The 14,124-nt window shown below is 42.9% G+C and overlaps 1 protein-coding gene across 1 annotated transcript in view; it reads left to right on the forward strand.

Moving 5' to 3' along the window:
- The first annotated feature begins 1,496 nt into the window (after nucleotides 1-1,496).
- LOC129706372 (host cell factor 2-like) overlaps nucleotides 1,497-14,124 on the forward strand; it is a 46,527-nt gene continuing 33,899 nt past the window's right edge. Inside the window, exons 1-5 of the mRNA XM_055650645.1 lie at nucleotides 1,497-1,694; nucleotides 8,102-8,250; nucleotides 8,430-8,590; nucleotides 9,830-10,032; nucleotides 12,284-12,368. Coding sequence (XP_055506620.1) covers nucleotides 1,535-1,694; nucleotides 8,102-8,250; nucleotides 8,430-8,590; nucleotides 9,830-10,032; nucleotides 12,284-12,368 — 758 coding nt within the window. The 5' untranslated portion in view covers nucleotides 1,497-1,534. The remainder of the gene's footprint in view (nucleotides 1,695-8,101; nucleotides 8,251-8,429; nucleotides 8,591-9,829; nucleotides 10,033-12,283; nucleotides 12,369-14,124) is intronic.

Genomic DNA, 14,124 nt, shown 5'->3' on the forward strand with positions numbered 1-14,124 from the left:
TCCTCATTCTCAATTGTACCTCAATCCTTTTGCTCATTCTCCATTGTATCTCGGTGCTAATGTTTTAGAAGAGCAGTGTGAAATAATTCAGATCTGCGAGCGAAAATGTTTTTCTTCACATTCTCCTGGTATCTCAATGCTAACGTTTTAGAAGACAGCAGTGTGAAATAATTTAGATTTGCATATGAAGATATTTATCCCCACATTCTCCTTGTATCGCAATGCATTAGAAAAGATTGCAGTGTGAAATAATTCAGATCTGCATGGGATGTATTTTCTTCTTTCTCAATTGTATCTCCACATTCCCAATTGTATCTCAATCTTTTCCTCATTTTCTCTTTGTATCCCAGTGGTAGTTTTAGAAAAGACAGCAGTGTGAAAGTCTGAAGGATCTTGACCCGAAACGTCACCCATTCCTTCTTTCCAGAGATGCTGCCTGTCCCGTATTTTGTGTCTACCTAGTGTGAATCAATAGTTCAGATCTGCGTGTGATCATGTTTTTTTCCCCCTCACGTTCTCGCTGTGTCAATGCTAAAGGTTTAGAAAAGGCAGTAATGGTGAGATAATGATTGAGACAGACCCTGTTGGACGCCCTGATCCGGCCCAGCCGACTGCCAGCGGCGCTCCTCCTCTCTCATCTTCTTGTGTTTACCCACCCGGCTGCCGGCCAGCCGTCTCCCTCTCTCTCCATCCTCCTGTGTTTACCCACCCGGCCATGGACACAAAAAGCTGGAGTAACTCAACGGGGCAGGCAGCATCTCTGGAGAGAAGGAATGGGTGACGTTTCGGGTCCAGACCCTTCTTCAGTCTTGACCCATTCCTTCTCTCCGGGGATGCTGCCTGCCCCGTTGAGTTACTCCAGCTTTTTGTCTTCGGTTTAAACCTGCATCTGCAGTTCCTTCATACACATTTAGTCATCCGGCCGGCTGCCCTCCTCCTCCTGTGTTTACCAACCCGGCTGCCGGCCTCTCTATCTCTCTCCCTGTTCTCCTGTGCACGCTCCTCCTCCTTTTAGTCATCCGGCCGGCCCCGCTCCCCCTGTTCCTCCCCATGTTCCCTCCCTCCCCATCCTCCTGTGTTTACCACCCGGCCCGGCTGCCGGCCTCTCCCCTGTCTCTGTCCCCCCCCCCTGTTCTCCTGTGCAACTCTCTCCTCACCCCCTCCTCCGTCCCCGCTCCCCTCCCCACCCCCGCCGTTTCCCCCCACCCGGCCCCGCGCCCCCTCCCCCCCCTCTCTCCCCGTGTCCTCCCCCCCCCCCCCGGTCCCCCCCCGCTTCCCTCCCCTCCCCCCTCTGTCCCCGTGTCCCCCCCCCCCTCCCCACCCCCGCTCCCCCCCCACCCGGCCCTCTCCCCCCTCCCCTTCCTCCCCGTGTCCCCCCACCCGGCCCCGCTTTCCTCCCCCCCGCTTCCCGTGTCCCCCCCCCACCCCCCCTTCCCCCCCCCTCCTCTCTCTCTCCCCGTGTTCCTCTACCCGCCCGCCGGCCGTGGGGGTGGGAGGGGCCGACCGCGGTGCACTGTGGGGAGGGTGTAGTAAGATGGCGGCTCCCTCTCCCAAATGGAGACGGGTAACCGGAGCCACCGGACCGGTCCCTCGCCCTCGACACGGTCACCGGGTGGTGGCCATCAAAGAGCTGATGATCATCTTCGGCGGCGGCAACGAGGGGATCGTGGACGAGCTGCACGTGTACAACACAGGTGGGCCCGCGAGGGCAAGGCGAGAGAAACACAACAAAAAAACAGCGGGAAGGCGCCATTGCTGCCAGTGTCCAAGATGGCGGCCGGCGGCCATTGGCGCCGAGCGGCGGCGTTTGAAAACAAAAACAGGCCCACTGCGGCTGGAATGGGCGGTGCATCGGGGAGCCTTGCGCTTGGTTTTGGGTGGCAGGGTGGGTGTTGGTTGGTGTCAGTGAGCAGGGGACTCGGTGTCCCGGCCTGCGGGGTGGGAGGGGGCGGGGACGGAGGAGGGGTCTAGGGAGGCCGAGCTGTATCCTGGCGACAACCCGGGCTGCTGTTCGCTGCCGCTGTCACCCCCACCGACCGAGTTGTCGAAGGCCATGGGGAGGAGGAGGTGGTTGGTCAACACCTCCCACCCCATCCGCACGGCTGGTGTGGGCCAGGTTCGACAATATTCCATCCATAAGGCTTGCTCCACCACTGGGAGGTTGAGGATTAATGGTCCTGGGTCACCCCAGGGTCTGCGCCGTCCCCGGGCCAGTATGGTTGTTGGGGGTGGGCGGGGCGAGCAGGCAGGCCGGTGTTGGGCCGGATGCGGGAAGGAGAAGCCGTGGATCCGCCGGGCGGCAGGGGGCGGCCGTGACGCCTCTCTTTATTTACACTGGCGAGGAGCTGCGATCCATGTGATCATCTTCATACCAATCAGCTGGCTCTCTGTACGATCACCTCACTGCTTCCATTCAAACTCCACTGATCCTTCTGCCAGTACTAATGGCAACGTCTCGACCTGAAACGTCAGCTGCCCATTACCCTCCGCAGATAAAGATAAAGATAAAGTGCTGGAGTAACTCAGCGGAACAGGCAGCATCTCTGTGGAACACGACCAGGTGCCGCTTTAAGGATCAGGACCTTTCTTCAGACTCTGGGCGCTATTGGTCAGCATTTAACTCTATCCAAACGGATTGGCTTGCTAGGCAATTTTGGAGAGTGTAAAAGCCACGAGCTGAGAGCTTTAGTTATTTTGCAGATTAAGCAAATGTGGCACATTGCCTTTTCTAAAGGACATAGCGAAGCAGATGTCAGTTACTTTAGAATGGGTGGGGATGTTGGAAGAGAGGAGGGGCAAGATAAAGCCAGGCGAGGATACAGCGCCCTCCATAATGTTTCGGACAAAGATCCATTGTTTATTTATTTATTTGCCTCTGCTCCACAATTTGAGATTTGTTATAGAAAAAAATCACATTTGGTTAAAGTGCACATTGTCAGATTTTGATAAAGGCCATTTTTATACATTTTGGTTTCACCATGTAGAAATTATAGCAATGTTTATAGGGAGGTTTCACGGCAGTCGGGTCACGACCTATGACCCGTACTATTACGCTACTCCAAATGGATTACACGCGATGAACTGCAGGTAGGCACTTACCATTGTTTCCAGCGTAGCGGGCCCGTTAAAACCCGCTGAAATTGCCCATTTTGCGCTGTAAATAATGATGGAAATCGGGATAAGCGTGTGAGACATTTAGCGTACTTCAGAATTCCAAAAGTGAGGCGAAATGACGGCAGATAGAAGCGAGAGCTGATGAGACAACAACAGCCAGAGTGCTTGGCGAATATTGGCCATTTGCTCACTGCATTTCATCAACACCAAGGCATTATTTGTGTTTTTCTTGATTCCTTTGGCATCTAAAAAGTTTCAGAAGTGATAAATCTGGCTGTAATTTTTTTTAATCGCCCATGGTTCCCAAGTGGGTTTTTACATACAAAATGAAAATGCACCTGAAAAAAAATTTACAGCCAGATTTATCACTTCTGAGACTTTTTAGATACCAAAGGAATCAAGGAAAAACACAAATAATGCCTTGCTGTTGATGAAATGCAGTGAGCAAACGTGATAATTCCCAATATTTTCAATTCCGATATCTGCATGGCCAATGTTTATCAAGCACTTTAGCTGCTGTAGTCCCTTCAGCTCTCGCTTCTATTTACCTACATTTCGCTTCACTTTTGGAATTCTAAAGTTGGGTACATGTCTCTCACACTTACCCCGACTCCCACAATTTTTTTCGTCCCCTTCAGTTTTATCTTCAGCATATAAAAGGCATGCTCAATTGGGTTCAGATCAGGCGATTGACTTGGCCACTCTAGAATTGACCATTTTTTAGCTTTGAAAAACTCCTTTGTTGCTTTAGCAGTATGTTTGGGATCATTGACTTGCTGTAGAATGAACTACCGGCCAATGAGATTTGAGGTACTTGTTGGAACTTGAGCAGATAGGATTTGTCTATTTCAGAATTCATTATGCTACTACCATCAGCAGTTGTATCATCAAAGAAGATAAGTGAGCCAGTACCTTCAGCAGCCATACATGCCCAGACCATAACATCCCCACCACTGTGTTTCACAGATGAAGTGGTATGCTTTGGATCTTGGGGAGTTCCTTCTCTCCTCTATACTTTGCTCTTGCCATCACTCTGATATAAGTCAATCTTCGTCTCATCTGTCCACGAAACCTTTTTCCAGAACTGTGGTTGCTCTTTTAAGTACTTCTTGGCAAACTGTAACCTGGCCATCTTATTTTTTGCGGCTAACCAGTGGTTTCCATCTTGCAGTGTAGCCTCTGTATTTCTGTTCATGAAATCTTCTGCGGACAGTGGCCATTGACAAATTCACACCTGACTCCTGAAAAGTGTTTCTGATCTGTCGGACAGGTGTTTGGGGATTTTTCTTTATTATAGAGAGAATTATTTTATCATCAGCTGTAGCGGTCTTCCTTGGCCTGCTAGTCCCTTTGCGATTAGTAAGCTCACCAGTGCTCTCTTCTTAATGATGTTCCAAAGTTGATTTTGGTAAGCCTAATGTTTGGCTGATGTCTTGAACAGTTTTATTTTTTCTCAGTCTCATAATGGCTTCTTTGACTTTTATTGGCACAACTTTGGGCCTCATGTTGATAAACAACAATAAAAGTTTCCAAGGGTAATGGAAAGACTGGAGGAACGACTAGGTGCTGAGAGCTCTCTTATACGTGCATTAAGGAGGCAATTAAACACACCTGAGCAATTACAAACGCCGTGAAACCGTGTGTCCCAAACATTATGGTGCCCTGAACTGGGAGGACTATATATAAACAGCTGTAATTTCAACATGGTGAAACCAAAATGGATAAAAATGGCCTTAAAATGTTTGGGACAAAGACCCATCATTTATTTATTTGCCTCTGTACTCCACAATTGAAATTTGTAATGTAAAAAATCACATGTGGTTAAAGTGCGCATTGTAAGATTTTATTAAAGTCAATTATTAAAGATGTTATAGCAGCGCACTTAGAAAGCAGTGACGGGATCGGTCAAAGTCAGCATGGCTTTATGAAGGGGTAATCATGCTTGACTAATCTTTTGGATTTTTTTGAGGATGTAACAAGTAGAATGGATAAGGGAGAGCCAGTGGATGTGGTGTATCTGGAGTTTCAAAAAGCCTTTGACAAGGTCCCACACAAGAGATTAGTGTGCAAAATTAGAGCACATGGTATTGGGAGTAGGGTAGGAAAGAGTGGGAATTAACAGGTCCTTTTCCGAATGGTAGGCAATGAATAGTGGGGTGTCGTAAGGCTTGGTGCTGGGACCCCTTTATTCACAATATATATTAACGATTTAGACGAGGGAATTAAATGTGACATCTCCAAGTTTGAGGATGACACAAAGCTGGGTGGCAGTGTTAGCTGCGAGGTGGATGCTATGAGGCTGCATGGTGACTTGAGTGGGTGGGGAGATGCATGGCAGATGCAGTATAATGTGGATAAATGTGAGGTTATCCACTTTGGTGGCAAGGACAGGAAGACAGATTAAGTACTGCAGATAAAAAAAAGATGCAAAGTGTTGGAGCAACTCAGCATGTCAGGCAGCATCCACAGAGAAAATGGATTGGTGTGGTTTCAAGTCTTGACCCATCTTCAGACTCGAGAAGGGTCCGGACTCAATGTCACAGATCCATGTTCTTTAAGGATGCTGACTGACCCGCTGAGATGCTCCAGCACTTTGTCTTTCCCTGCATATCTTTCTTATAAAATTCAAAAATATTATTTGCTATTTATTTTCTCCAGAAATCTTTATTATGACTATAACCTCCCCTGATTCTACTACTCTTACTTTGATCTTGTAAAGGTAAAGGCATTAACTTGTTTCTGCTAGTACTGCTGTCGCCACTGAACCTGCACAATGTCCGTTTTTAATATGTGAATATGCCAGAAGGCTACCAGGAGTGAGATTAATCCTCATGCTCATTTGTAGATAATTGGGTCAAATACAAGACAAATAGGCATGGGAAGTTTGGATCGCCTCCCAAGCCTGTCACATTGAGGCTAATTGTGATGCTGCAAATATATTCGATATTGACCAAGGATTAGGCTTTTGTAATTTATATGTCATGTTTGTACTGCATTTACCCACTGAATTTAGTAAGCGTTCTGGAATAAAATGACTTGAGCAGCTTTAATATTATTGTTGCCCCAATAACACTCAGTGGGGAGAGATTCGGCACAATTCTTTAACTGGAAATTATTGATAGAATTTTTGCATTACCCCTAAAGTAACTTCATATGGTCTGAGATAAAAATGCAACATTCAAACTGCCGTCTGAAGAAGAGTCTCGACTCGAAACATCACCCATTCCTTCTCTCCAGAGATGCTGCCTGTTGTACTGAGTTACTCCAGCATTTTGTGTCTGATTTGTAACCATGTTCTGGTTGATAATATGGTATTTTGGGGCATAATTGAATGATGTGGAAATACAGAATTTGCTAAATAGTTAGCTTCAATTTTTTTGAATGGTGTTTTGGTTCCTCTGCATCATGATTGACTAGGACTCATTATAGAGCATTGGAATAAATGTATCATCAATGTACAAGTGTTTTACAGTAAATCTCCCAAATAAAATGTTTCTAAAGATAAATTTTAATTTAGCAAAGTAATCAATTTTTCATTCTTCCACTTATTTTTCTTTGTACACATTTTATAAAATGGATTATATTATCGTCATTATATTATCACTAATAAATATAACAATTTTCAAACCAGTGTTAGACATGTCCCTGAGGAATTATTTGTCTCCAGTGAGTAGTGTACATGGTATACTTTCAGGAAAATAATGCTTGAAGATCAAGGGTTGTCAGGGGGAGAAGGCAGGAGAATGGGGTTAGGAGGGAGAGATAGATCAGCCATGATTGAATGGTTGAGTGGACCTGATGGGCCAAATGGCCTAATTCTCCTCCTATCTCTTATGACCTTATGATTCGAACAATGGAACCAATGTCATAGTCTTCAGGGCAGTAGTGATACCTGCTTTCCTTTAAACTTCAGAAGCGTAGATTCTCTACAACAGGCCTTAGAATAATAATAGAGCTTTGGAGAAACACAGTAAATACAATTATCTGCAATCTGACCATTTGAAAATCCTGATAGTTTGGCATCAGGTGAAGTCTCCCATGCTCCCTTTCCATTCACCTGGGCCTTGGTTCCAGAGCTCTGCTTAAACTTAATTGGTTGTACAGTATTTTATTCTAATATGTTGCCTGGAAAATTGGCAGGTCTGGCAACACTAAAGTCCTAAATGTGCCAGCGAACTTTACCACCAATGTTGTCTTTATAAAATCTTCCGGCGCGATGGATAAGCTTACCAGAGGGTTCTCTCCCAAGTCAACACGCCTTGTATTAAAGCTCTAAATCTACCCAGTCAGCTCCAGTGAGAGGCCCAAAACTTGAAGCAGGAGCTCGATACCAAATTCAATCACAGCAAAAGATGTTGGGCAGAGGAAAATTCAACTATGTTCTCAAAACAATGTTGAACACGTGTAACTGTCACTGTCTTGTGAGTTTTGGGGAAAGAGCATTTGGGATAGCATTCAGTCTGTCAGAACCATACAGAAGCCCAGTGTAAATAACAGAAAGGGTTGCCTCTTCACAAACTATCTAACCATCTGCCTGCCTTGTCGTGCACTTCCTGCTCCTGCTGAGACAATCTGCATGTTGCACATTAGGTACCTCGGAACCCATGGAGCCAGAATAAAAGCAAATCTTCTTCAACCCTGAGAAAATGCAAGAAGAAGTAGCCATCATTCATCTTAGGCCTACTTTGATGAAAAGCATTTCACAAATATAACAATACTTTAAAATGTCACATTTTGGTGGCCGCGTTCAATGTATGTTTCTTATTGCGAGCTTTTGAACAGCTTCATACTTTGTCCCAACTGTGGTAACATTTAAGCCTGTTGTAATGGAAGTTCACAAATTTTAACAATGGAAATATTAATGTCCTTAGAAATAGATTGTTGAATTGTACTCCATATGAAAGGGCAGCACATTTATTTGTTCCATGATCCAGATTCATGCAGTGCATTCACCCCCTGTCTTTGTTCTATTAATATTTCATTACAGCCACAAACCAGTGGTTCATCCCTGCTGTTAGAGGGGATATCCCACCCGGCTGCGCAGCGTATGGTTTCATCTGTGATGGCACCAGGATTCTGGTATTTGGAGGAATGGTGGAGTATGGAAAGTATAGCAATGATTTGTATGAGCTGCAGGTGAGCATTGGTTTAAGCTGCTTCATTTAAAAAACAAATGTATTTATATGTATGCCAATATGACTTCTCAGAAATTTAATCTTTTAGAAATCACTGGAATTTTAGAAATTGGATGAATTCTGTTTTTGCATGGAAGTTTTTTAATTGCCTCATTGTAAATGGTTTTACGTTTGTTTAAGGCAAGTCGATGGGAATGGAAGAAACTGAAACCGAAACCACCCAAAAACGGTCCACAGCCTTGTCCCCGCCTTGGTCACACCTTATGTCTGGTTGGGAATAAATGTTATTTATTTGGAGGTTTGGCAAATGATAGCGAAGACCCAAAGAATAATATTCCAAGGTACTCCCCAGTTTCTAATAAATTATGATATGTTTCAATACCTTTGTACTTGGGGCACAATAATGTCCTTTGGGTAAGGATAGCATTGGGTGTTGCATTGTAAATCTTAGCTTTATTTCATCTGAATCTGAATTATTTTGTGCTGGCAGTATCTTAATTTTATTTTTTAATAATTTGGGACAGAAATCTGTAAAATGTTATAAGACTTTTAAAACAACTTTTATCAATTGCAATTTTCAGATTTGTCCAAAAGAAGGTCATGGTAATAGAGACATCGCAATGGCAGTAAAACATAAATAACTTTAAAGATTCACCTGTCAAAATAAATTACAATATTAATCTAGCCAGCTTTAAACCATCTTGTTACAAGAGAGGTTACAAAAATATAAAAGCACAGATTTTTGGGCTGTCAGTTCCATTTTAAAAGTTTAGTCTGATGGATTTATTTATTAATTCATTCATTTTTTTGCATTGGAAATATTTTGTTGATCTGTAGTGTGAACTTGATATTTATTGATGATTACCAATTAAAAATAGCATTTGTGTCAAGTTTCTTTAAAGGTTTTTTTTTACCAGGCTGTTGGTTAAGTGTGAATTAGACATTTATGAAATTCAGCAGCCTGTAAATTTTAATTAAATGGTTTGCTTCATCTATTTAACTATCAATGGAGGAAAGAGCATTGGCATAACCTCTGCATATATTACAGAATGATGGATCATATTTTACATAAAATGTGTTGTTAACTGTTACGGTAAAGAATAACAGGAACCAGGTGACTGGATTTCTACTGGCCAAACGATACAACAAAGTGAAATATAGCAACTTGCAACACTCGCTGTATTAGCCCGAGTCCATGCCTGTCACACAACTTGCTAATTTAACATGGCGAATGTCCCAAGGTAGTCCATGAGGAGTGGGGAAATGTGATCAAGTGTGAGGAGAAACCGGGACAGGTGACCTTCTTCAGTCTGAAGAAGGGTCTCTACCCGAAATGTTGCCCATTCCTTCGCTCCCTAGATGCTGCCTTACCCGCTGAGTTTCTCCAGCATTTTTGTCTACATACAATTGTAAAGATAATTTTTGGAAAGGCTTTCTTTACCACTGGTTGACGGATAATGATGGGGCATTGTTGAAAAAGGGGGCACACAGTACAATTTAAAATTTGCTTAAGAACTGCAATTCATGGTTTCATTTTCACACTGAATAGATATTACTTTTAAACTTTCTTGTATTTGAAGGTACTTGAACGACTTGTACACAGTGGAACTTAAGACTGGATCTGGTGTCGTAGGTTGGGACATTCCTATCACATATGGTACTCCTCCTCCTCCAAGGGAATCTCATACAGCAGTTGTTTATAAAGATGCGAAAAAACCAAAGATGATCATTTATGGAGGGATGAGCGGGTGCAGACTTGGTGACCTTTGGATATTAGACGTGGGTAAGAACATTACAGATTTAAACAAATTACCTGCTTTTCCTCAGCAAATTTCACGATCTTGGATGAACCCAAATAGTTTTGGTATTGTCGATGCACGTTTAATGTGTTGTCATGGTCATAACCCGGGCAATGCAGTTGCCGATTCAGCCACAAGAAGTTGTTTTTTATTTTTAGCTGCTTGTTTTTTGTGCTTAAATTATTTGGCTAATTTATGGCATTGAAGGAATCATTTCTTGGCACTGCAAATGCTAAGAGCACGGAAGTAATATCCTCTCATATTCCCGGTGTTCAATCAAAGATCCATCTCTCTGAAATCTCTCTTTCCAAACCGCTGACCTAATCCCATTCTCAAACAAAAAATACTCTTCAAACTCCTTTTTGCGGTAATTGTTGCTCCACTTCCATTCACCCTTCTCCCCCACCCCCCCAAAAATCTTTGATTGTGTAGTTGCGGTTCATGCCTGTCTTACCACAACTGTGCTTGCATCTCTTGTCAAGGCATCTACTAATTTTGCAGCTCTTGAGAACCCTTAACCACGGTCAAGTTGATTGTCGTGCATTGTTTTTCTCCATACTTTTTGGACAATAAATGTTGGCCAGTGATGTCAAATTCCCATCTGCAATTGCACTAAATCCATTGTAGTCCTTCTGGTAAAGGTGCTCCCACAGTGCTGTTGCACAGGTTGCTCCAAGATGTAGAAGTCTGTATACTTCCATCTCTATGAAATCGCCCCAAAAAATGATTGTCCTGCAGGTGGTTGAGGTGTAGATACAGAAAAAGGCAGTCAAAGATTTGTCTGATGGCTTCAGGTGAGTTTAGTTTAGTTTATTGTCATGTGTACTGAGGTACAGTGAAAATGTATTTTGTTCATGATATCCAGTCAGTGGAAAGACTATTGATTACAATCAGTTGTCCAAAGTGTACATATAAAGATAAAGGGAATAATGTTTAATGCCAAGTGAAGTCCAATTAAAGATAGTTCAAGGGTCTCCAATGCAGTAGATGGTAGCCCAGGACAGCTCACTAGTTGGTGATGGGATGGTTCAGTTGCCTGATAACAGCTAGGAGAAAACTGTCCCTGAATCGAGAGGTATGTGTTTTCAAACTTGTATGGCTCTTGGCTGAGGGGCTCAAGTGGAGTAAAAGCCCTGTCCCACAGTACGAGTTCATTCCAAGACCTCTCCCGAGTTTAAAAAAAATCAAACTCGTGGTAAGCACGGAGAATGAATGTAGCGGGTACGTCGGAACTCGGGGATGTCTCTTAGCGGCTTGTAACACTAACGGCAGGTACTCGGGAAGACTCACTAACGGCAGGTAAGCACGGGACGACTCGTTAAGATTTTTCAACATGTTGAAAAATGTCCACCAGAGCCCCGAGTATTGACGAGTGGCAATTACCATAAATCTCCGAGTTCGAATCAGGGCAAACTCGGGAGAGCTCTTGGAATGAACTCGTACCGTGGGACAGGGCTTTAAACAGAATTCTTCATGAATTGGTTGAGCAGTGTGGCCTGTTTCTGCACCATGTATCTTAGAATCCTAGGTAATTTTCTTCTAACTATAGTAAAAGTGCACAGATAATGGCATCAGGAAATAACATTTAGCGATGTACTATCTACAGGGAGCAGCCTGTCTATACATCAAGTAGAGATTATTGTCATGTGAGATAGACACAAAATGCTGGAGTAACACAGCGGGCGGGTCTGGCAGAATCTCTGTAGAAAAAGAATAGGTGACATTTCGGGTCAAGACCCTTCTACAGACCCGCCTGAAGAAGGGTCTCGACCCAAAATGTCACCTATTGTTGAGGTGAATTACTCTAGCATGTTGTGTCTATCTTCAGTGTCTGCAGTTCCTTCCTGCACATTTAATGGCATGTGCATGCATGGTGAGGTATCTGTACAATGAGAATCTAGCTTGCAGCAATATTAGAGGAACAGAATCTAACATGCATTCATACATCGGACTTTTGAATATAATAAGTTACGGGAACTCAATAATTTGTAGGGATGTTCATAAGTTGAGTGTTCATAACTTGGAAATGACCTGTACTGAGAAATATATGGCGTTTGAGTTGTCTATTTTGGCCAATGGAGAAAACCTAATGCTGGCAAATGGGATTAATGTGGATGGGCAAAAAAGATCAGCATAAGTTTGTGGGCTGAAAGGCCTGTTTCAGTGCTCCACATCTCCAACTCTGCTACAAAGATATTTACAGTTAAATTTGAGTACTTTTTCCTATGTTTACAGAAAGCTTGGTTTGGACAAAGCCAGTAACCAAGGGTCAAACGCCACTCCCTCGGAGTTTGCATTCTGCGACTGTCATTGCGAATAAGTAAGTGCTCTGAAAAAAATCAAAGGATTATCCTAGGAATTACTATGTACAGGTTTGAAATGTATGCGGGCGACGGAGGACCATACTCTTACTTCTTACCATGATCGTGAATTTCTCCTGTACAGAATTAAGAGTAATTGTAATAGCATAATCTAAATAGCTAATTGTTCAGCAAGGGAGACAAATTGTTCTTAAAAGCATGCGTTAATCCATCTTTCATGGAAACTGCGCTATAGAGATGAGTATTGTGAAGGACAGCATCGGACAGCACAGTGGCGCTGCGGTAGAATTTCTGCCTTGCAGCGCCAGAGACCTGCATTCGATACTGACCATGGGTGCAGTCTGTATGGAGTTTGCACATTCTCCCTGTGACCACGTGGGATTTCTCTGGGTGCTCCATTTTCCAATGATGTGCAGGTTTGTAGGTTAATTGGCTTCCTTAAATTGTCCCAGTGTGTAGAACAGAACGAGTGTACAGGTGATCGCTGATCGGCTTGATTTCCACGTTGTATCTCTAAACTAAAGACATGTACCTTTGGGTGACTTAATAGTAGATTACTTTTAAAAACACTTCTACAAATAAATAATTACACAATCAATGACTAAGTACTGAAAGATTGCCACTAAGTCTGCAGACCATATTTTTGGGAGGAAAATTATCCGAAATGGAAAAGAGGCACTTAAAACAAAATTGTAATCTGAGACCACATTGGCAATGCTAGAGGAAAGTCATTGCCGTCCAAAACAATATTAATCTGCTTGTTTCTTATAAGATTGTAAATTTGCAGTACAGCTACACTCATTGGTGTTTTGTCCTTGTCAGTAGATTAGAAGTACTTAACTGCAGTGTAGTTCTTACATTTTTCATAATGAAACTGACGAGGTTGCAGCAATGGAAAAACAAGTACCTGCGGCTACTCTTTGGATTTGGGTGTAAGACTGGGCACTAGTAACTCAACTTGCCTTTGCATCATTTGGAGTATAGCTTTGAAATCTATATTAGGTTTTGGGCTCTTTCTGAGGCTAACTATTTGTAGTTTTTTCAAATCAACAGGATTTTACCTGTTTGATAGGCGACAGACAGCACACTGACCCCAGCGAGTAGTAGAGCTGCTGACTCACACCTCCAGTGACTCGGGTTCAATGCTGACCCCAGTACTGTCTGTGTGGCGATTGCACTTTATCCCTGGGGCAGTGTAGGTTTCCTCCAAGTATGCCAGATTCTGTCCACAATCCTGGTTGGTAGCTTGATTGACCTCTAGATGCGTGGTAGAATTTGGAAGGAATTGATAATATTGGGTGGAGAATAAAATGGATTTGGATTGCATTAGTATAAATGGATGTTTGATCAGTGAAGTCAGTGGGCCAAAGGGCTTTTCCTAAGAAAATCCTGATCATACATTTTAAATTAAAAAGCAAACTTTAGTAAAATGATCAATTAGGCTAAACGTAAAAGTAAGTGATTTAGGATGTTGTCTAATATTTTAACACTTAATTATGTTATGTTCATTTTTATTATGAAATTGTAATATTCACTGTTTAGCATCTCATTTGTTATGTAACCCATTTCCAAGTTAGGTGCTAAAATTTTGTTATCAGTGCTCCTTTCAGTTTCCTCAAACAATTATCTGTATTTGTCGCTTTGATAATTACATATTCTTTTAAATATTTTTATTAATTAGAAGGTCAATTTTCCAAATTGTTTGTTTCTTCCCATTTGCTTCCGAATGAGGTTTTGCTTTTTGGATGTACGTTT

This window comes from Leucoraja erinacea, chromosome 19 (assembly GCF_028641065.1).
Source record: "Leucoraja erinacea ecotype New England chromosome 19, Leri_hhj_1, whole genome shotgun sequence".
NCBI lineage: Eukaryota > Metazoa > Chordata > Chondrichthyes > Rajiformes > Rajidae > Leucoraja > Leucoraja erinaceus.